The 25,027-nt window shown below is 40.3% G+C and overlaps 1 protein-coding gene across 7 annotated transcripts in view; it reads right to left on the reverse strand.

Annotated features, from left to right (window-relative positions):
* Nucleotides 1-25,027, reverse strand: part of kcnma1a (potassium large conductance calcium-activated channel, subfamily M, alpha member 1a) — a 158,341-nt gene that overhangs the window by 97,846 nt on the left and 35,468 nt on the right. For all 7 annotated transcript variants that reach the window (XM_085427988.1, XM_085427990.1, XM_085427989.1 and 4 more), the window contains exon 2: nucleotides 16,945-17,112. In XM_085427988.1, coding sequence (XP_085284114.1) covers nucleotides 16,945-17,112 — 168 coding nt within the window. The remainder of the gene's footprint in view (nucleotides 1-16,944; nucleotides 17,113-25,027) is intronic.

Raw genomic sequence — 25,027 nt, forward strand, 5'->3', positions numbered from 1 at the left:
AAAAAGGTTTTATTTAATTTCCTGAAGGTTAATGAGAAGTTTATCATCCGCGACAAAATCCACTTTTTCTTGCTAACAACGTAGCGGGTTGTGATAAGGCAGAATGCTCACGCTCAGCAAAAAGAAGATGAGACTAGGATCCACAGAGAAGGGAAAGCTGCATTAGTATTCTGTGTTTGCTGGCAGGTATAAAGTGCAGAGCAGCAGTCTCTGAGTTTATCCCACCCATGTTTGCTTTCTGCCACATAAGATCAAGGGTTACATACACCTGTCCAGCTAAGTAAATGAGGTGGGTGGATGCCTGGAACCATCATGTATGACCTTAACACATTTCTGATACCTTCACCCACCAGCAGGAGGGATAAAGGTGGCAGCTGTTTTAACAAACAGAGGTGTCTGGAGAGCCAAAACATCCTAAAACGTCATATAATATTTCAAATAGATTTGTAACATTAGAAACTGTTGAATTTTTGTACTACTCACACTTTTATATACACACTTAAGATATGTGGAGGGATGAACAGAAGGCTAATTTGCTAATGGTTTCTATTTCTTTCCCTTTTGGGGTATTTTTATTAATTGCACTCTAGTTAAATTGTGCTTATTCCTAAGATAAGTATTACTCTCTACAGAAAAGAGCTAATCCAACTAAGAAAACGAAAATCAATTTCAGAAACTTCAATTTAAATACAGTTTTTCACAGGAACTATCTAAAAATACTGAGAGCTTTTTTCCCCCCATAATCATAAGTAAACAAAGAAATACCATTAATTATTTAATTTAGAAAGTATATAATGTTTTTAACTTTTTGCCGTTTCTCTTGCAGCCCCAACATTAAGAATACACTTCAAGTCAAACTATACCTTAATATTCACTTGGTACAACTTTCACCTTTCACCTCTGAACATAGGCCACTGGTTACATTAACTATTAATTTGCATCATGACAATACTCATTATCCAACATGCTTCTCAGGGAAACAGTCAGCCGTGTGCTACCTGGAGAGCTGTCAGCGTTACGTTCAAAATACACAAGCACCGATCTACAGGCCAGCGAACATTTTCTGTGTTCGGCCAGTCAACCTCATGTATACAGCAGCTCAGCTAAACAGTTGCATGCACACTTGTCCTTAGTGTCGAAGCTCCTCAACATAAATGAGGACACAAAGTTTGCCAAAATAACAGCACAAGCATATTAATCTCAACAAGCCTAATCACAGATATTTTAAAGAAGCTAACAAAGGCAAACTGGCTAAAGCTAAAACTCAAAGCCAGCAGGCTCAGTATGAGCCTGAGTACAAGCAGAAGATCAGAGCAGCTACAAGGAAAATTATGGAGATGAGGGAAAAGAGGAAAGAGTTGATGTCCTGTAATCTGAAAAAAAAAAAAAGAAAAAGAAAAAAGAAATACAACCAAAATATATTTCCATAAACAGTAAGAGGGGAAGAAAGAAATGACAGAAAAGACACTCAAACTATATTATGTGCCATTTTCTTATAAGGTACCTTTCTTTAATATCCTTACACAAAAAAACAACAACAACAAATTAAGAATGTTATCACTGTAGAGGTCATACTTCAAATAAATATCATCACAAATTAGGGAAAAAATTAAAAAGGTTTTGTCTCCCTTAACAAATCACAGATTTAATGCACTGCCTGGCAATCGCACAAAGTGACGCTAAAAATAGCATCCCAAAGAAAGATGGGTTTTCAGAAAAAAAGTGGAGAGGTGTTCCCAGCTTTCACAGCTCCATGAAAGGCTGTGTGGGTAAACTGTTCAATAATTTAAGAATGAAAGAGTCAGAGAATCCAGAGAAATGTCTAGAACTGAGCCACAAGCCCAAAGAATCTAATATTGAATAGCTGTGATCTTCAAGCTCTCATTCAGCACAGCATTGAAAACAGACATGTTTCTGCAGTGGAAATCGCCACATTGGCACAGGAAAACTTAAAACCTACTGTCAGTGAACACAGTTTGTCCACGCATCCTCAAATACCAGCTCAAAAGTACAATAAATAAATAAATGAACGCACACATAACCAATCATCACCTTGTTTCTTTGGCCCACGTGCATATAAGAGAGATTGATGGAAAACTCGAACCTGAGAGAAATGAATGACTTTAATATAAATTATGGACACAGAGTCTTCTGGGCTAAAGAGGACAGAGACAATCCTGCTTATTTTTAGCAAAAACCCCACATTCAGTGTTGCATATGGAATCTACCAACTGAGCATTTGCGCTCCTGTTAATTGTATCATCCTGAATATTTTTTGAGTTTCTAATGATAAACTCAAAGGATGTACCCATTTGCAAAAAGGCAGAAATCACTTAGCAATTACACATAATTATTAATTTGCTTGAAATGCCCCTTCCAGCCCATTGAAAAAAATGGATACATAGAACAGAGGCACCGAGGGATGGTAAGGAGTGAGAGAGAGACAGAGAGAGAAATAAAAACAGAGACAGACGGAGGGCACAAAGCTCATTCTTGTGAATAAGAGATGTGAGATGTTGCCACGGTGATATGTCACTTGTGGGAATAACTGTGAATGCAATGTGCCAGAGAAATGCATGCAGCTGCAGCAAAGTAATAAAAAGGGATCACAAAACAAAGGCATTATTCAGTCTTCAGAGGCTAGGACAGTCTGCCCTTTTGGCCCCTTTTTCAGAGGGAGTTTTATGCTTTCATTACTTCATCTCAGTATACCAGTGATAGATCTCTCCCTAGCCTCTGGTTTGCAGTCAATTTATCAACAAGAATATTTCCAAAGAAACTGACGTAACTGGAGGAAAAAGAGGATGTAATTTCTAATTAATTGATCTTTTTGAGGAGAAATTTTAGTCATTCATACTTTTTAATACAGGTATGAACAGAATTACATCAATTTAATACATTTAATAGAGTTTTAAATTAACATACCTATATAATTAGATAGATGTAAGAAAATGGTACATAATATGGTTTGATAGCTTTCACTGATAACAGCTTAGACCTGCTGCGTAATTTTTTTCTTCCTCTGTGTCTGCTTATTAAATTTTTTTGTTTGTTTGTTTTATTCCCACCTGCTTTTTTCATATGATTTTTACTACATGAATTCACAGAGGGGCAATCCCAGTTTACTTCTCTGTGAATCACTACCTTATCGTGGTGGAGGGCTTTGTGTGTCCCAGGGATCCCAGGGGAGTCCGGCTTTGTCTCAGTCTGAAGTTGCCCTTGAGAGGCGGCAGGCTCGGGTGGGTATTTAAATGTATTTATTTATTTATATTTATTTTGATAATCTCTAGTCCTGTGTTCAGTGTGTTTGTATTGCTTCCTCCCAGTCTCATTATGTCTGATTAGTTTCAGCTGTGTTTCCCATCCCCTTATCATCCTCTGTGCATTTAAGCCCTCAGTCTTCCTCTGCTCGTTGTCACGTCATCCACATTGGCTGTGCGTTCTCATGTTTGTTGCAGGTTCCCTCATTATGCCAAGTTGTGAGCTCTTCATTTCCAAAAGTCCAAGTTTCTAGTTTATCTTTTGTTTGTTTGTTTTGGTGTGTTTTCTGTATCTTTTTGGTTGTTGAATCACAGGAATAAAGCTGCCTCTGAGTTCTGCGTTTGGGCCCTACCCTCACCTGCCGCACAGCCTTCTGAGACATGGAGGGGCCTTATTGAGAGGAACAGCCTGACAGATCTGAACTTGAGTGGTGTGTGTTACCGGACTTCTGTGCAAGTTTGTCCATATTAAACACAATGTTCTAATATAAGGGTGTCCATAAGTGACTCTGGATAAGCACAAGAGGAAGGATGGACGGAGATTGATCTACCTGAAGGATACTTTGTCCCCACATTCACTATGACTGTGCACATATCAGACAATCATAATAATAATAATAATAATGATAACAGAAAATATCTCCCTACATTATTCATGCATGCAGTCAATTACAAGTGTGTCTTTGCCAGGTGAGGAGGCGACAAATTAAATTAACACCTTGGTTCCTAAAGACGAAAAAAATACTAAGGAAAACAGTGGTTGGAGACCATTTGACCGAAATGACTGTGACTGTGCAACCTTTGCCTTTAAAATGGATGCATCAAAGACATGGTCTTAGACCACTCTTCAGTCAGTTGCTGTCTTCAAGTCAGCTTTAGTGAGTGAAGATGGCGGTAAAACAGGAAGAAAACGACAATAAGACAGAGTTAGTTTGCTGTCACTTTTCAACTGAAGTGGTTCATATTCAACCCACACAGTCTGTTTGTGAGATTCTCATGGTTAAATGTGATAAATTGCAAATTTAAATCAGAAGTGTCGACATGTATCAGAGGAGAAGGGCAAAATCCTAGGGCTAAGGGCCGACCTCTTCTCAAATAAAATGCAAGAGACTGAAGAAAAATCATGTTAACAATATTAGTTTTAACTCTTCTGGGGACAAATTATTCTATTACATTGTACAAACTATTTCCCCATAAAAACCTGAAATCTGTGTTTAACAACTATATGATTACTGCTGTGAAAAGACATGCAGAGATGTTTTCTTTGTGTACTGATTTTTATGTAGAAATGTGACTAAAAGCTTTAAACACTGGAACCTCTCTGCTCTTGAATTAAGCAGGAATGCAGGGCTCTGCACTAAACACCCAGGACCAAGTAAAGAGCAACAGGACAGAGCAACCAACTGGTCACCACAAGCACTTGCAATCAGTACTAGACACCAAAAAAAAAAAAAATGTGAATGCAGTCTCTCACCAACCACTGCTTTTTACTCTGTTGCAAAGAGGCTGTCCTATATTTTTTTTAAATATAAATTCTCTATAAAAAGCCTAAAATAACACCTAAAAAAACATATAAATCATCCAAATAAAGCTTATGTAATATATGTGAAAGAATATTTTCTCCCTCTAAAAACTTTAGAGGGAGTCCCTTTCCCTGTATGTCTCATTTTCACCTGCCCCTTAACACTCCTCTCCCTCCCTTCTTTCCTGTGTTTGTTACATCAACTATGATCATCCCCTAATGATCTCATGGAAACTCTGAGCAGTAAGTGGCGGGCTCTGGAGGTGATGTCTTTTAGGGACACTCTGTGGCCGTCCCGTCCCAGGAAACAGAATCCCAGTGGGGGTAAACGGATCTGAAACCTGGCTTAGCAGATGGTCCCCACTGAGCTGACTCCTCTAATAAGCAATTAGAAGCACTAACATGACACGAGTGACAACAGCATATTCAGGATGAACCTGAAACCATATATATGACCAGGCCTTTTATGAGAATCAAAGGAGGGTCAGAAAGTTGCTGTTGTTTTTTAAAATAAACAAGGAAGCATGTCATACAGAGGCTACACATGGAAATCTCACACTTAATCCTGCACCTTCTAAAGCTCTGCACAGCACAAGAGGTGTTTTTCCCGCCAAAATAAACCCATTATGTGACGGCCTCTTTTTATGTAGGTCAGTTTTAGGAGGAGTACAACCATCATCATCCATCTTCCACCATGGATGTTGCTGCAATAATAACCTGTCCACCCTTTAAAGCAGAGGTTGGGAATCAGTCAGCCCCATCTCTACTGATCCTTCCACTCCCACACCAACTTTCTGTGTGACTCAGACCTGCTGATGTATAGATGAGACAGGCTGAGAAGAGGAGGCAGTTCCAGCTCCACAGAGCAATTGACATGCGGCATATAAGCCTGCACCAAGAAAATGTTGAATGTTAATAATGTGACACTTTATCAGTGCCCACTGGGAAATTCTCATAATGCTTAACCCACTCCAGGGAGACTGGGGCATGAAGCATGAAGTGATTTAGATGGCAACACGATTGGATCCATCTCCAGGTCAATTCCAAGTCACTGAGTGTACTTCTCAATTAAGGGTGATCTATATTTGTCTCTGCAGATATGCTGTTAAGTTGTTGACAATGCATCCTTCTGCTCTTCTTTCAGCTGTTCGTCCAGTAACAAGATAGTTTCCCCTCCCAGTCTCAACCCTCCTGGTCTTTTGCATGTTTAGCAAATGCTAACCTTAACCTATAAACTATGGAGCCGCTTTACAATATAGAGAAAATCCAAATTGTTTGGTTGAGCCTTTCTTTCCACTACACAGCCAAGATGGTGTCCATGAGAGCATTCAGCTAGCTCCAACTTCACTTTGTAGTTATAACTTGACCTTTTTCACTATATTGCTTTTTTTCACAATATAGAGAAAATCCAGGTTAGCTCTGTCACCTCACTGCAAGAAGGTCCTACTGTAGGTCCTTCCTTGTTGTGTTTTAACTTAAATATCTACAACTTAAAGATAACTTATTTGTATAACTGAAGGACTCTTAATACTTCACCGAAATAAGCTATAAATGATTTATTAAAAAGAACATTAAAATAGAGATCATTCACTCTTGTTCAATTTGTTTTATCAGTAGTATTGCAAGCAAAGGAATTTTCTTTCTTTGGTCATTTTGGCAACATCGTCTGTCCCTAATCTTGTTTTCAGAAAAAATTAATAAATGTGTCTGGCAGCAAGAGGGTTGTTTAAATTGGTCGGATCACTGTGATGCTGCAAGTTCTGATCCATTAGATATGCGTCATCCTGGAGGCACTGAGTCACTCAGCACTCCTCCCTGAGACCACACCAGGCAGCCACGACAAAGATGAGATGGGGAAAGCGCAGTCTTAGATCTGACAAGGGTCTCCAAATAACAAACACGAGAATGTCTGCATCTTCTCTGACTGCCTGCTTAGGTCTCTGTCCATAGCCACGTAATTTTCTGCCTGTCTGTTTTCCTCCCGTGTTGATTCTTTGCTGTGTGACTGTGTACTCCTGTCTGTCTCTCGCCTGCAGTCTAATCTGCTTGTGACTCTAAATGTAATCTAATTTCTGACTACCCTGTCACTCTTCAGCCCGAGGCTTCAGCAGAGCATAAATAATCATATTGTAAAAAGTAAACAGTCATTTGCTTGTGGCTTTAATTTTCTAATAGCATGGGCCACTTGTTTAAGAGCTAGAGTGGGTTTGCTGTAATTATCTAAGTGATTTTGGATTTCCTTATGACACACTTCAAGGGCAATGTCACCAGAGTGTTTAAAAAACAGACTAAAAATAACCAGAGACAAAATGAATGTGTGCTGTCTCAGTGTCTCAGACACTGTGGCCTGTAAGTCACAGACAAATTTGATCTAATAGGGAAAAGGTTGGGCACCCAGATAAATGAGACATTTAGTGTCTGCTCTCTTGACCTTTTCCTCTGCAAAACAGTTTGAAGGAAGGTGGGACAGACAAAGGTCGCAGGGACTGCAGCACAAAACGATGGGTGTATGTCACCGACTCTTTAGCAACACAGGCGCAGGTGGCAAATGGATGGGTTAATAGATGAGAGAGGAAGAGAAAAAAAAAAAAAAGAGGGACAAGCAAGGATGAGTCATCGCACAAAGCCTTATGATAGGCCTAAAGGGGGGGCTGCAGGGAAAACCATTCATGAGGACAAATTGACACAAGCTAATGCAAAGTTGTAAAATTCTCCCTAGTGCTCTAGAAATGTAAAAGCCAAGGGAGAAATTGAGCAATTATAACTACACTACATACTCCAATGTGAATGGTATAAAAGAAATTTTACCCCGGTGTACATTTTAAACAATTTAATAAATGTATCCTCTGTAAATTTGCCATTTTAAGAAGTTCAACACAGATGAACAGCACTGTGTACACTTCTTAAATAAACCAATGTGTCTACTATCAGAAAATATAGAGCATGATAGCAGGGATCCTTGTTCTTTTCTTTCCTCCTATGACACGTTGCTTTCCCTCTCATCCCCCGTCCACCTCCTCCTCCTACACTCCTCTACTACTCAATACAAGGCTTATGTTTTTTATGTGGCGGCAGCCCAAAAGGAAAAAATAAGCCAGGAGGACCTGACTTCACAATGCTGACCAGTGGCAATGGTATGAACACAAATTCTGAACCACAGCTAAATCTCACCATTGTAAATCTAAATCAAATACAATAGTGTCTCTTATCTACAAAGGTACCTACAAAATAATTAATTTGTAATTGTTTGCCGCCTTAAACACTGTATGCATGAGAGTTAAAATAATCAAATGGTTCTTTGTCACCACTGGACATAATACTCTTTCAGCATACAGCTTAATTTCTCTGAAAGGGACCGAGTCTGCCACACATCCTCTGGGCACTTTAAGGATTTAAGCTGACTTTTGACTGTGGATAATTACAGGTTATTTCAAATCAGATGAGGTCAGTAATATAGAGAGCAAACGCATCCATAGATCTTGTGTTGCAATGGACTCTCACCAGGGATAATGGACTTCAACTTATTTATAGCACATATCAAGCAGGTGAATTTGCCTGTGTTTGCCTGGTGGGAGGGGTTTAGAACAGACAGGGGAGCTACAGAAGGAGCGCTGTCTATTTTCAAAATCTAGCAGGCTAAAATTATAACAAAGTGAAAACAAAAATAGATCACCTTTCATAATGAGTTTGTGTGTGAACACATTCTATGTTGCTGTATTTAGTCTTTGAGCTAAAGCCAACATCAGGATGCCAACACTGCTAAAAATGCTCATGTAAAGCCCCAGTCACAAAAGCCTAGAGAACAGTCTGACCTCCTGGTAATTAGTGGTTGCTAAGGAAAAAAAATGTGCATTCCCGAAGCAGTTGCCAAAGAGTTTGAAGTCACTGCTAGTCTAGGTGTAAATGCTTGCCTATCTTTGGTCATGAGCAGATTGCCATGGTCGGCCATAGTTACAGTGGAAAATGGGACAAGTGCTTGGAGACAATTTGGCATCTTTGATGCGAACTACAGGGGGCTATGGCAGTCCACTGGTGCCTGGAGCAATAACAAGGAGGTTGTTGGTGCCTCTTGGTGACCAGTTTCACCTAGCAACAGCCAGCCAACTTCCAGCAACCACTCGCCAGCTAGCAAGAGAAAGGTGGCTGTTAGTCAACTGGTTTCTACGCTTGTGTGGCAGATGCCTTAAGCAAATGTTTTGAAGAGATGTATTAAAGTTTTGGCTAAATTAAAACTTTGAAATGAGATAAAGATGAAAAAACTTGAGGGAAGTTTAAAATGTTGCAATTCTTAGAGCAGGAAAATGAAACTCATTTTATGTGGGCGAAATGTGAGTGAAACTCCCCTTTTTAAGAAGTGAAGAAGTTTAACTACACACATACAGTAAAAAGGCGCTTCTACTGTAGTAAAATTGAAAATAAATGAAAGAAAGCACATCTTTGGGCTTCAAATGTAAGAAATACATCTATAAAATTACAGAAAACTTCTGGTAGCTGTCTGTCCAGACTGTCCTGTAATTACAAAACAAACTTTTTGTTAATTCATAGAAAATGTCCATTATTTACATATGGATCCATTGTAAATAACACATTTCTTTAGTAGATAAGGTAATTCATAGGTTTATCTGTTGGCTATGGAGAAGGTCTTCATCGGTAGGAAAAGATGTGAAACAGTTAAAAGTCTAAAACTTATGCCATCTTTAATATTCTCCAAAGTCGGCCAGTGGACTAGATTTGAGTCTTTGCTGGGCCAATTCTGGTCCTCAGGCCTTATGTTTAACACTCCTGTTTTAGAGGATGACTTAATGTTTCATTCCAGTCCATTCAATACTTGATTTAAACTAAAAAATATCAGTCTTGTGGTGACACTAGGAGAAAAGTCAAGGAATCAGCAGTCAATATTCTTAAGACCATAAATTCCAGTATCACAGTCATACCATTTTCAGTCATTTATTCACCATGTAGCCATCTTATACAGGTTTCTCTATACAGAGAACGCATTCATTACTTCTCCAGTGGCATAGTTGAGGATTTTTGTTTTCCTATGTACAGACCTTGTCTTGCACTAGACACATCACACTCCTTCTGCTCCCTCCACACCAATCTCTCTGCCACCGTGTTTATCCCCCAAGGTCGCTTTTGCCAAAAACAGTCATTCATCACTTTTCAGAGGATTTACGTCAATGCCAATTTGATTGCCATCAAACTGATAAATTGCGGCAAAAGACAAATTAATACACTGTGCAGCCTGATTAATCCAACAGCTGAGAGAAATGGAAGCAAGGCAAGGTGATAGCCTGGAGGTTTCAGAGGTCATGGAGTTTGAGTTAGGGGAATAGGAGCAGACTGGCTCAGAAATTGAGTTTCATTATGGTGGAACACACTGCTGAGGCAAAGTGTCATATCACCAAACTGGGGGAGTTAGGTGAAAAATGTGTCTGAGCCCACTGTTATTAATTTAGAAACAAACTAATTTGTTAAATGTGTGTGATTTCTGCAGAGATGGCCTCTCTGGATCTTCCAACATTGATGTAACTGATGATGTCTGACGGCCCCTTTTGGCACCCACTGAGGAAATTTACAAGTTTGTGAGCATTGTTGTTTTAAAGGCAGAGTTGGGTAATAAGTTTCAGTCATGTGCATTTGATTTTTAGTTATATTTGATAATGATGAATTAAAAAATACATAAAAATATGATGATTATGATAATGATTTGCAAAATACTGACTAGTCTTTCTGCATGCTGAGTATCTGTGTCTATATGTGGGCGGTTGTGTTTCTTGTAAAGATTTCTCATTGAGCTTTTACAGCAATGAAGTAAACTGCTCCCCCTGAACGGAAATAAAACATAATTTTGTAAAAACCATATGCTTGCATTCATGCAGGGAAGTGTAATTAGCAAGCACAAACAGCAACACATGGGAAACTGTCGCCACGAACATAAACACGCACATATAGCACAGAGAAACATACTGTGTCTACTCAGGCAAACACGTCTCTCATGCACACACATACATTCAGAGGCAAACAGTCTCTGGCAGTGCCCAACGTCTTCTGTAAACGAAAAAAAAGAAGTGCTTGCACAAGCCCAAGGACCTCTAGCACAAAAATGTACTTATACATGGGTGTAAACACAAACAGCGCCAGCATCATAAACAATCCCAGTCTGAAAAGTACTTTGTAGAGCACGGTGAATGACAGACGTTCTCTGCACAGGAATCATGGGGAGTGTCAGCGAACACTTATTTTCTCCCCGACAGGATGTTTGAGGACACATGGAAACGTGGTGAAACACACTTGCAGCAACCTTACACACTACGCACAATCTCACCTTGGTCTCTGCCAAGAAACGCACACAAGCACACACAAAGACACACTCACACAGTAAGAAATTGTTTGAAAAGAATGAGATAATAGAGGGGCAATCACGGGAAAAGCTACGTAGCAGGAAAGCAAGCATGTCAAAGAAATTTGTGCTTCCTGTCCTGTTGACTTCTATCATTTTACTGAAGTGTTTAAATAAAAGGAGCTGGCTAAAAAAGAAAAAAAGGTGTGGATTTGTCACAGCACTAGTTAAAATGAAAGTGTTATCACTTAGCTGTAAAGAGAAACAGATGTGTTGTATTTTCAGATGATAGGGGTCGATATGCAGAGTGCCGTGCAGTGTGTGGGTGGATGGTAGGCAGAGGGATGACCATAGGGTTTAGGGAGCGTGCCATGTGAACAGATGGTCTCTGGTTGCCACCCAAGATCCCATTAAGAAAGATGGCAGGACTGACCTATTTCTGGACCCACCGTGTCAGGCAAATCCACTGCACCGGGAGATAGGGGGAATATCTACATTCAGTGGTTATAATCCTTCGCTGTTTTTGTTGAACATTATGGGATTACACACATTGTCACTGTAACAATAATGCAGGAATCTATTACATGATACGCTGGGCTCATGTAGCACAAGAAGTTAGCCAACTCATATTTCCAGCTGTCCGAGTAGTTGCTTCCTCAGACGTTGTGCCCTTGAGCGCTTAATTAGGTCTTTCAGGAAAAACAACTGGGATGATACGGTTGTCGAAGTAACTGATGAGCTATCCACAGCCTGACGGGAGGTGCGCTCTTTTTCCACCTATGTTCCCGTACGCTGTCCCTTTGCGTGGACAGCTGTCTCATAAGGGCTCAGGGAGACACATTCTTCTGAGTGCACAGTACAGTCAATTAGTTGCTGCTCTGCATAAGCCTTTTTCCACCTGTCGATTAATCAAAAAAAACTTCATCACAAACTGGAACCTGCTAAAAATGCTGTGATTTTCTTCTCTTCTAATTTCAATCACTGTGTTAAAAAAAATACATGTTTTCCCTTGGACGCAAACTTAGTGTTTGTATTTGATAAAGCGGTATTACAAAGGTGTGGAGAAAAAAAAAAGAGCTAAACAACAATAACTACTAACCCATACAGCAGAACAACACTGGCTCACGCTGGCAACATTTCATCTCACTGGCATCTTTTTTTGTTGGTGACATGTTGGATATACTACGTGAGGGGTTGTTGGGGGTGGGGGGGGGTCTTTTGGGTAAGTCACAAAAGCTATGGTGAGGAAAAAATGTATTATCAGCACCTTTGCCTTACACACACACACACACACACACACACACACACACACACACACACACACACTTTTTTGTTCTTCTGCAATTTTCTACTTGTGCAGCCTGTGGCTCACCAATGGGATTATTTTTCAAGACATGATCGCCAACAACCAGAATGATCAATTCCCATGCAGCATGTCCGGTCCTGATGGCCATGCAGCGTAGGCGAATGTGTGCTCATTAACATTTCTTTCTGATCAGAGCAAATTAGCTCGGTAAAGTCACTGCACATCATTTTAAAAAAAACAAAAAAAAACCACAGGCATTGCCTTACTCGTGCTGGCATTTCATCACAGTATGGAGCAGCATAGTTTCCTAAGCTCCAAAATACATTTTACAATTGCTTTCCCACTGGTCAGGTGCTCAGAGGTAACTTTTTCTTCTGAATGAAGGTAGCACCGTAAGTTGGCAGGAATTTGTTGGGGTGAACTCTGTTGTAAAAAACACATGAATAGTACAAAGGAGACAACCAGGCTCCCATCTGTGGTTAGGCTTAGGCAACGAATCTGAACATGAAAGTCAGTTTCTAACCTTAACGGAGGATTTGACTGAGACTTCCAAAATAATATATGCGACTCATTATTGCACAGCACATATAAATTTTTCTAGTAATTCAGTAAGCCTGGGGGTATAGCTGATTGTTCACAAACAGGGAAGTCATCAAGGCAGACAAATGAATGGGGGATGGAGGGCTCCGCCTACCAAAGACCATCCTTCCCAGTGTGCTTTTGTCCCTTTTCCATCTGGATAGAACCGAATGGGGTCTACATCAAGATGTAATCCCACCTGTCTGTGTGTGTGTGTGTGTGTGTGTGTGTGTGTGTGTGTGTGTGTGTGTGTGTGTGTGTGTGTGTGTGTGTGTGTGTGTGTGTAAGTGTAAAACACAGAGAGAAAGACTGAATGTGCATGGTATTTCTACTCTGCTCTGCCCAGGCAGACGGCCCCCTAATGTCAAATGACCGAGCGCCACTACACAGCAGTTGCTATGGTTACCAGCCAGGTTCTGTGTACACGGATACTCATCGCAATCTCGATCTGCAGTGAAGCACCGATGGCAGAGCAAGAGCCCCGCAAAAGAAAAACTAAATAATATTAATAACATAAGAATTCACCTACCCACCCACATGCACATACATACACACAAATCATGTTTATACTGTATGCAGTACATGTTGAGAAATACTTGCATACATGCACCCACGAATGTTAATTCCACCCACATGAGAAGATACTGTACTCACTTCACCTTCACGTAGCACTCACTTGAGTAAATACTCAGTTGTGCTGCATATCATTAGAGTGAGCAAGTAAGCAAACACAGCCTGCTGGGCAGAATTATCAGCCCCAGCACAAGTAGCACAAATCGCAGTAGGCGATACACTGGGATATCACTATGGCTAGAAACCCCTCTAAAGCAGCCGGTGCTTTATTTCTCCCTGACTGTCACAACCACTCTGTTTTACTCTCAATCTGCCCGTCTTTCTCTCTGTTGGCGTGTCTCCCTATATGTTTCTTTGATTTATCTCTCACTCTCTCTCATATACACACACACACACCAATGTACATACAGGGCAGATTGGGAGCACTCAGTCAGAGCAGGAGATGAAAGGGAAGAGGGAGCTGTGTCCATGCCAATGGAGCTGTGTGAGTGGGGAAGTGATGAAAGAGAGGCTCATTTAGTAAATTGACAGTTCCCTTCGGGATTCTTCATCTTCTTCCCCATGAAAGGCCTGAATCTTTCTCAACTGCGAGCTATTCTCACCAGGCATGAGGAAGATGTCATATTCCAGCAAACATTAACAATGTCAGTATTTTAGTTTGGATCCATCTCTCTCCTCACTCCCACTGCTGCTCCATTCAATCCACAGATGCACAGCAGATGTCTGTGCAAAACACACCTACTTTTCATACGCTGATGTAAAATGAGATGTAAAATGAGCACTAGATGCTCCCTGACTAGCATACAAATGCAATGTGTTTCATTATTATTATTATTATTATTATTATTATAGTTCTGTCGTAAAATTCTTGAGCTACCCATCAGTATTTTTAAATGGTCTTTAGCAATAGTTCTCCAGGCTTTGTGAAGGTCATTGAAAGTTTTTCTTTGTACATCTAGTCTAGTCCGTGTCTGTCCTTTTAGAAAAATGTGTTCTTTTTGGTAGTTAAGAAACTTAACATTGATGAATCATCCAGGCATAGAAAAGATATCTAACTTCAGGGATAATCCATCCAGTCTACACATGAAAGACAACTTAGCAAAGAATCAATTTTAAATTATATCTTTAGACATTTTGCTAGCAGTCTGTGCAAAAAACACATAATTTGCTCCTATTTCTGTAGCTGAATTTTATATATATATATATATGCCTAGCAGGCAAGGCATACATGGAACGCCATAACCAAGTGGCCGGCATAGTGTACAGGAACATCTGTGCCGAGTATAACCTAGAAGTCCCGAGGTCAAAATGGGAGATGCCCCCAAGGGTGGTGGAGAATGACCGAGCTAAGATCCTGTGGGACTTCCAGATACAGACGGACAAAATGGTGGTGGCTAACCAACCGGACATAGTGGTGGTAGACAAACAGAAGAAGACGGCCGTAGTGATCGATGTAGCGGTTCCGAATGACAGCAATATCAGGAAGAAGGAACACGAGAAGCTGGAGAAATACCAAGGGCTCAGAGAAGAGCTCGAGAGGATGTGGAGGGTGAAGGTAACGGTGGTCCCCGTGGTAATCGGAGCACTAGGTGCGGTGACTCCCAAGCTAGGCGAGTGGCTCCAGCAGATCCCGGGAATAACATCGGAGATCTCTGTCCAGAAGAGCGCAGTCCTGGGAACAGCTAAGATACTGCGCAGGACCCTCAAGCTCCCAGGCCTCTGGTAGAGGACCCGAGCTTGAAGGATAAACCGCCCGCAGGGGCGTGCTGGGTGTTTATATATATATATATATCAAACAGACACCATTTAACAGACAATTACACAAGAACTGGACAGAGAATCAGTCAGTTTTATGTAATGATGTAGGGACGAGTTCAGGAGTTTGGTCTCTGAGAAGTCAAATTAGTCAAGCATGATAGCAAAATTATAAAGTAAACGTCAGAGCCAGTCAGCAAATGTTGCTCATTTGTAACCTTAATAGACATTTAGCAGGAAAACATAATTATTATCACAAATGATTACAAAAGCCCAGAAAAAGAAACTGTGGTAGTCCACAAAAAAAACCAAAAAAAAAAACAACCTCAGCAATGAAAATATTTACACACAAATTTGAGCTGATACACTAATCAAGCATAACATTCAACTACTAAAACACATTTCTGTCTTCAGAAATATAAGTAAATACTAAGTAAACTGGAATTTGGCATGTTAATCTAAAAAAATAAAATAATGTGCTCTAGGTTTTTTTCAGCTTTTCTATAAAACTTTACATTTGAAAAATTCATGGATAGTAATAATTATGTCTTAGCATTGAAAATATCATTTCGATTAAAGACCTTATGCATAATTGTGGATTAGCCATTACAGAAACATAAAAATTGATTTTTGGTCATAACCAGTACTGTTAATTTAGGGCAGCTGTGGCATAAACCTTACACCAGATGGTGGACTAATAAATAGTCTAAGCACCGTGTATACACTATGTTGCCCAACACTTAAATGGGCCTCAATTTTAATCAAGTGCTGTGAAGTCTTTCCATAACTCAGCCAGTCTAAAAGGTAACAGAGGTAGCATGCTGCTCATAGTTAACTCTCTGTGCTCAGACATTAGACTGTGTGTGGAGGACATATGGGTATGCTTATAGGGAGAACACATCAGCAACTGTGCTGGTGGAAAGACTTTTTTTTTTCTTTTTAAAAATTAAAAGCTGTTTCTCTAAAGCTTTGTCATAGTAAAAATCAAACAACAGGAGAAACAGAAAGAGAATTTGACATCCTTTAGGATATGTATCCAACTTAACAGATACCTCACTACACAGACCAGCTAATTCTGTGCCAAACTATGGAAACTTGCAATATCTAAACAATGAAATTCTGAGGGTGAAAAAAGCGACTAAAAGCAACACAGGACAAGGAGTTTGTTTACTTCATAGTTCATTGTTAACAAACATTAACAAATCTTCCTCATATGCATCTAAGTATGTACATGCACACCCACACACAAAAATAAATGCAAACTCATATAGCAGAGTGAGCTGCAGTGGGCCACAGAAAGGACACTGTAGCACAAAAAAGGCCGGACAGTGCCAGCCAAATAGCCAACTGATGTTCAACTAGCCTCTGCTAGGATAAAATGAATTGCCCTACAGTATGTCTCCAGTGGGATTGTGCAGTGGATTTATCCAAAAGCCAACTTGATTGTGAACACTATGTGCAGTCCTTTTGCCAGAGGAAAGACCAAACTGTTGCACTTAGTTAACGGTGGCTGGGCCAAACGATTAATGTCAAAAAAGACCTGATGTATGTGTGTCTGGGTTTGGTATCTGACATGTTCATCCCCATCAGAAAAGCGAAAACTTACAAGAACTCTGCCAGTGAGTGTCTGAGCGGAGATCATGACACCGGCCCAGTCTTTGACTGAAGTCATCCATCCCACTTCATTGGCTGGCGCCTCCTCCTTCTCATCAGGGCCCTTTGGTGCTCTGTCGGCTGCCTGATTGTTGGCGGGGTTGTTCACCTTCTGAGCCTCCTAGAAAAAAAACGGAAACGAAATCTGAGTAGGCAAATTAAGGAAACCGACAGGAACACATTGTTGATTATAAGCAGATAAGTCAGTTTGTTTAACAACAACAAATTATACGTTATCCCCCACAGTAAGGCAATTTGTCATAATCCATTATTTCCACACTTCCCATTTAATGCCTATGCATCCTGGCAGCATCATGTTCATGTTCCTTCTGAGTGGCAGAACTTCGGGTTACTCACCGTATACCTGCATGAGCCTAAAATACTTCTGGGGATACTGCAACTTAACAGTTCTAAAAAAATAAAAATAAAAAATAAAAAAACCTGATAAAAACTTTCAAACTGGTTGTTGTGGATCTAAAATGATGGCACACTTAACAGCCCGCATGGCTTCCCACTTTTCAAACACATCTTGGTGAACTATTTCTATAATATATATCAAGGAAAGTTTGCAAAAGAGCAGCCATGTTAAAAGACTGTAGGAGATGGAGAGCATGTACTGTACGTAGTATAAGTTTCTGAACTTATGTATACCCTTAAAAAACTACACATTTCTTTAGGACAAAAAAAAAGGGTGTCACTGCACCCATCACGCCATCATAGCATCCATCTGCTACTATTAATGGTGAATATGTGTGTTCAAGTCAAATAACAAGATGTGTATGAGGCCACTCTAATTTTATTGCGCATATGGCATAATTGTTCCTCGGGGTAAACTGTTGTTCTCATGCAGCCCTTTTAATGTGCCTTCTCGTGTCTGGCTGAGTGAGCAGAGTTGCATGGCACTTCATTGACATGCTTTGTTTGGCACAGTCGCTGCATGCAGCTGTTCCTCTCTAGAAATTCGCTCATTCCTGATTTGATACAAGTAAGCACTCTGCTACCTTGTCCTTCTGCCAGAAAATGAAGCAAGTGGATTTCCTCCACTTTTGTCTTCCTCAAAGAAAAAAAACCTATATTCAGGCATAATAAATGGAGTCCATAGAGAATGCCTGGAATTGAAATAACTTTAAAGCCCCTGGATTATGTGGCATCGGTCCACTCTGTGGGAACAGCCTCAAGGTACACATGTAGCACTAGGAAAACATTTTACATGTCCCTTCTCACAGTGACATCTGACAAGTAGCCATCAGAGCAGATTATGTGCTATGTCAACAAAGTAAAATTAGTGTCCCTGTTGTGTAAGTGTGGGACGTTTGTTGTGATGACCCCATGAAATTCAAAAATGGTGACGAGTGAAAACTATAAGTGTTTACAGTGAGTTTATTCTTGTTTTTAAAACCCAACACATCATAATTCCTAGAACTTTATGAAGCAATAAAGACATGCAACCAAAAGCCAGCTGACCACTGGGGTGACCGATGCACACCCACATGTGATACGAAAACAAACCAGACTGCAACTTGAGTATTTCTGCAGGGCTAAAGAGCAGATGAGCCCAAGAGAGTGCTCTGTCCATTTCAAGAGGATTGTCTGGTTAAATTGGATTATATTTGATAATGATATGGCATGGACACAGCTGCCATTTTCCTAATTTCATTCTAACCCATAACAATGCCAATAAACTGACCCTAAAAAAGCCTGCCTTAGTCATAAGATTATTATCCAGCTCTGCCGTTGGGCCTCGCAGTACTCCAGTGGGTAATTCGGTTAGTTATGGTTTATATGCTCATTAAATGACTCAGCGTTTGGAGACTCACAAACTTTTGAAGTACCTATCGTGAAAGTGACGTGAAGCATTCAGCTTTGCTTTTGAGCACCACAAGAATTCAGTATTTCCGACAGGCTGCTATCAAGCACATTTAACATTTAGAAACTTTAGCTTAATATCATTTAAATAAATAACAGCCGGTTCAGGCATTTTATTTGGCAGAAAAAGTGAATGAGGCATTGACCTGAGACAGATATAGCCTGGTTCAAAGTTAAGTGCTGTGTTTGTTCTAATAGATAATTATCGTCCACTTCACCAGCCTGCGTTCAATATTTTTGTTCAACACAAGAGGTGCTATTGCTGTTTTGTTGTTCACTTTCTTAAAAGTAATTAAAATAAATTAATATTACAATGCATTCTTAAACACAGTGGTTCAACAAAACCCATTGCAACGGTTTCTTATTCACCCATTTGTTAGCATACCAGTGGTATTTAAGGCTACTGTAGCATGTGCAGGGGCTACTACCCCGTCTCATCCCATTCTCTTTCCTCCTTAAGTCCTCCACTAATCACACCGTAACCAAGATATCTGAAAAAGTTATCAACGTTTTATAAAGTTCAAGCTCCCACCATGAAACTTTATTGTATAAGAGCTTACCGGATATGTCACACTGCAAACAGTTAAATACTTACATCTAACTGAATTTCTCCCACTCCCACTCATCCACTCACTTTATTGCATTGCCAGCATGCGGCAAAGACCCAGGAAAATTTGTATACATGCACATACACATGTCACCATCCACAGGGATGTCTACGATTTCACTCTGACTGACACTTGATAGCACTCCAGACAGGGTGTGTGTTAGTCTATGCCCACCAGTTACTTCTCACCCAGAAGAACCCCAAAACCTCACATGCTGCACAATTATACCACAGCAGGAGCACAGCACATCACACCAGGACTACAGTGTGTCGTGCAAATGTCACATCGCTTGTTTCTGGCTCTCTTTGCCATTTGCAGTGTTGCTGTTTTTTTTATTTATTTTAAGCATGTTAAAAATCCCTGCAGTCATCTGTTTGGTCACAGTTGTGGCTTTACCTTCATGAATTACATTTCATACAAAATACAAACTGCACATTACATTTACTTTACAATGATTTCATTTCAAATGAAACAAGGATTTCCATCTTGTTACAAAATAACTGCTACTATTTTGTTTTTTCAATAATATATTATGTGAAGACCTCCATGGATGCCAGTTTAATCACAGGACAGTAGTTCTCATTACAGGGAGTGCAGAATTATTAGGCAAGTTGTATTTTTGAGGAATAATTTTATTATTGAACAACAACCATGTTCTCAATGAACCCAAAAAACTCATTAATATCAAAGCTGAATGTTTTTGGAAGTAGTTTTTAGTTTTAGCTATTTTAGGGGGATATCTGTGTGTGCAGGTGACTATTACTGTGCATAATTATTAGGCAACTTAACAAAAAACAAATATATACCCATTTCAATTACTTATTTTTACCAGTGACACCAATATAACATCTCCACATTCACAAATATACATTTCTGACATTCAAAAACAAAACAAAAACAAATCAGCGACCAATATAGCCACCTTTCTTTGCAAGGACACTCAAAAGCCTGCCATCCATGGATTCTGTCAGTGTTTTGATCTGCTCACCATCAACATTGCGTGCAGCAGCAACCACAGCCTCCCAGACACTGTTCAGAGAGGTGTACTGTTTTCCCTCCTTGTAAATCTCACATTTGATGATGGACCACAGGTTCTCAATGGGGTTCAGATCAGGTGAACAAGGTGGCCATGTCATTAGTTTTTCTTCTTTTATACCCTTTCTTGCCAGCCACGCTGTGGAGTACTTGGACGCGTGTGATGGAGCATTGTCCTGCATGAAAATCATGTTTTTCTTGAAGGATGCAGACTTCTTCCTGTACCACTGCTTGAAGAAGGTGTCTTCCAGAAACTGGCAGTAGGACTGGGAGTTGAGCTTGACTCCATCCTCAACCCGAAAAGGCCCCACAAGCTCATCTTTGATGATACCAGCCCAAACCAGTACTCCACATCCACCTTGCTGGCGTCTGAGTCGGACTGGAGCTCTCTGCCCTTTACCAATCCAGCCACGGGCCCATCCATCTGGCCCATCAAGACTCACTCTCATTTCATCAGTCCATAAAACCTTAGAAAAATCAGTCTTGAGATATTTCTTGGCCCAGTCTTGACGTTTCAGCTTGTGTGTCTTGTTCAGTGGTGGTCGTCTTTCAGCCTTTCTTACCTTGGCCATGTCTCTGAGTATTGCACACCTTGTGCTTTTGGGCACTCCAGTGATGTTGCAGCTCTGAAATATGGCCAAACTGGTGGCAAGTGGCATCTTGGCAGCTGCACGCTTGACTTTTCTCAGTTCATGGGCAGTTATTTTGCGCCTTGGTTTTTCCACACGCTTCTTGCGACCCTGTTGACTATTTTGAATGAAACGCTTGATTGTTCGATGATCACGCTTCAGAAGCTTTGCAATTTTGAGACTGCTGCATCCCTCTGCAAGATATCTCACTATTTTTGACTTTTCTGAGCCTGTCAAGTCCTTCTTTTGACCCATTTTGCCAAAGGAAAGGAAGTTGCCTAATAATTATGCACACCTGATATAGGGTGTTGATGTCATTAGACCACACCCCTTCTCATTACGGAGATGCACATCACCTAATATGCTTAGTTGGTAGTAGGCTTTCGGGCCTATACAGCTTGGAGTAAGACAACATGCATGAAGAGGATGATGTGGACAAAATAGTCATTTGCCTAATAATTCTGCACTCCCTGTATTGCACACTGAACAGCGATAGCATATTGAGCAGCACTGACGTTTAACATTCTCTCTATGCATGCGAGTGCGTTTACGGTGAATGAGAATACATGAATAATGGATGTAGTCACGAACTAAAGGCTAGGCAGATCAGGAGACATAATGTAAACAAAGAATTTCTTCTAGCTTATTTGAGCGGCCGGCGGTGGGCTAAGCTCACGCACAGAAAGCCAGTGAAGCAGACTGTTATGGGAGAATCCATCTGCTGGCTATATATAAACACATCTGTGATGTCAAACAGGGCGAGACAGGCAGACAGAGAGAGAGAGAGAGAGAGGGATTCAGAGAGGGAGCCGCAGGAGTCAGTAAATGTGTTTACAACCAAAGTCCACAAAGGACAAAAAAAGTAAATATTATAATAATAATGAAAAAAGCAAAGACTTAAACAAAAAATATATGGTTGGATGCTAATGCTCACCTGGTGGTCAGAAACATGATGTATATAATATATATAATATATATATATATATCATATTACATTTTATTGTTTTCAGTTCATCTTATTAACAGGTGTTATTATTCAGTTCCCCACAGGCATATATGAAATGTAATAATTCCCTCCTGGTGCAAATTAAACAATTTAAGCTTCTACAGTGAGCTGTCACATGACACATAGGCAACACACTGTAAACATCTGCTTAAACAGAGGTTGCTGGAGCATTAACCCTGTCCTTGCCATTACCACCCCTGACCATCGCTGTAACAAAAAAAAACAAAAACACTTCTGGAACCACAAGTGTTGTAACTTATTGTAACATTTTTGCAACCCTGTGCAGAGCCTATGTGAACTTTAGCCTCAGTTTCCTGTTCTTAACTGACAGGAATGGCACCTAGTATGGTTTTCTGCTACTGTAGCCCAATCTGCTTCAAGGTTCGGTGAAGATGCTCTTCTGCATACTATTGTTATAAAAAGTATTCATTTGAGTTGCTGTCGTCTTCTTATCACCTCAAAGCAGTCCGACGTTCTCCTCTGACATCAACAAGGCATTACTGCCCAGAGAACCACCGCTCCCAGGATTTATTTCTTTTTTTAGGCTATTCTCTTTAAATCGCGGAGATGGTTGTGCGGGAAGATCCCAGCAGATCACCAATTTCTGAAACATTCAGACCAGCCTGGTCAACCACGCCATGTTCAAAGTCAGCATTTTGATTCTTGGTTTGAACTTGCGCAGATTATCTTGAGCATATCTAAATGCCTGACGATTGGATGTTTTGGCATTTCTGTTTACAAGCAGTCAAACAGGGGCACCTAACAAACTGGTCGGCGACTGTATATTGGAATCCCGGCATTATTTCACTCATTTTGAGTGGGTATTTCAATTTGGTGCCTCAAATTGATGATGGTGTGTCAGTGGTTACGGCATGCAGAAATAAACATAATTGGTATCGAATATGCCAACCAATCACATTACAGTTTGCGTTACAGTCTTTTAGATAAATCAACATTATTAATTTTAGTATTGCATCAGTGCATAAAAGCATTTGCAAATGAACTTCAGAAGCATTAGTATGAGTCACGTTAAGGCCTAAAATATATGTAGTTCACCTACTTCAAGAATCTTCTTTCCAAAAATAGATGAACATTGTTAATATTAGGACTGTACCAATTAACAGAGTACACAGGGGAGGGCTGGTAATAATGAGCAAGAGAGTGGCAGAACACGAAAAAAAATATGACACAGGAAGGAAGGAAGACAAAGAGAGGAACTGACAGTGAGAAGTCTACAGGACGGGGACAAAAACACAGGGACTGTGGGGTAAAAGAGGACACTGAGTCAAACAAAGACTCGGAGGGAGGCAGAGAGATAGAATGCCAGAACAATAAAGCGAGAGGAGCAGAGATAATGACAGAGACAGAAATTAAAAGACATCAAGAGAGACAGGAAAACTGAGCAAACACACGACTGACAGAGAAGGAGAGGACAGCAACAGAGAGACAAAGATACTGAAAGACAAGGGGGGTAAACAAGTAGCTGAAAGACAGACAGCGGCACAGATTAGGAGCAAGAGAAATGGTAAGTGAGAGTGAGAGAACAAGAGACAGAGGAAAAGACAGAAAGAATAGACAACGGAGAGAGAAAGAGAGAGAGGACCATGCCCGTCTGACTCGGCTGATCTAACCGGACTTGGCTTTAACGCAGCTGTTCCTCTGGCTTTCATTCGCATTGCTGGGGAAAACTATTCCACTGTGAGAGGCTATTTATAGCCTCACCCTGGGAGATGAGAAACTAGTGAATCTCATAACATGCTTCGTTCCCCCTGTTTGCTATTTAAATGCCGGTACAGTTACCCAGTGTCCCTGGGTTACAGCCCTACACTGGGTCATAGCAGAAGGGAACACGGAGGAAGAACACACACTCTCCTTAGAAACCAGTTTAAAAGCCCACATAGACAGGTGCAAGGCTGGATATGATAACACCGTGAGGAGAAAAGCTATTCCTGTGTAAAAACCACGCCTACTGAATCATATAGAACTATGGAGGCCAAATGTTACAGACTGGCTATTACCGAGTGATATGCAAATCTCTGCAACAAAGAAATGAGCTCAGTTATTGTCCCAGTTGGTTTTTATGATCAAATAAATGTATTTATTTCATAGTTGCCCCTTGAGAACCCAGATCCGTTATTGCAAAGCGCAGAGAAAGAAGTTCACAAAGTTCTGATTTTAAATGATAGGCTGAGGGCTTGTTATGCTAACGTGTTTAATTCAGGTACGGACTGGAATAAAATCTGGATGGTGCCCATATTTGTAGATTATGCCCCCAAAAAAATTACAAATATGTATATGTTCTGTACTAAATCTGCCTGGAGGAAAGTGACTTTATGGGGCCTAACACAAGATGTATCAAGAGTATTATGAAAGAGAGTGGCACAATGGGTTTCTCAAGATCTTGCTTTCACAATCCCCGGAAGCAAAGATTGAAATTGAAAATAATATCTGATTAATTTCCCAGCCATGGGCAGCACAAATATCCTATCTGTTGTTGTCAAAAAGAAATTCCCACTCAGATACTAATCGATACTAAAAGTCACTATTGGATTAGATACTCATTTGCGACAATATGAATACCAGCAGTGCCTCGCTTTTCAGCTGACACACAGTCCCTGCTCTCACTAAGAGGATGCAGTAATATTTCACATTCATAGCGCTGAATTTCAAGAGGTCAGAAAAGCTCCTGTCTTAAAACCATTAAAGTAATAAGAAATTATCATGAATGTAAATCTGGCCAGAGCCACATTAACTTTAGGTGCTTAATTATTAGTAGTTAGCCTTAGCTGCTAGCCACATTAGCTATCTGTTATCTTAAGGCAGGGGTGTCAAATTCAAATACACAGTGGGCCAAAATTCAAAATGGAACAAAGTCGCGGGCTAACATTAATA

This window comes from Rhamphochromis longiceps, linkage group LG13, assembly GCF_057381845.1.
Source record: "Rhamphochromis longiceps isolate RC_006_pf linkage group LG13, R_longiceps_female_GT1.1, whole genome shotgun sequence".
NCBI lineage: Eukaryota > Metazoa > Chordata > Actinopteri > Cichliformes > Cichlidae > Rhamphochromis > Rhamphochromis longiceps.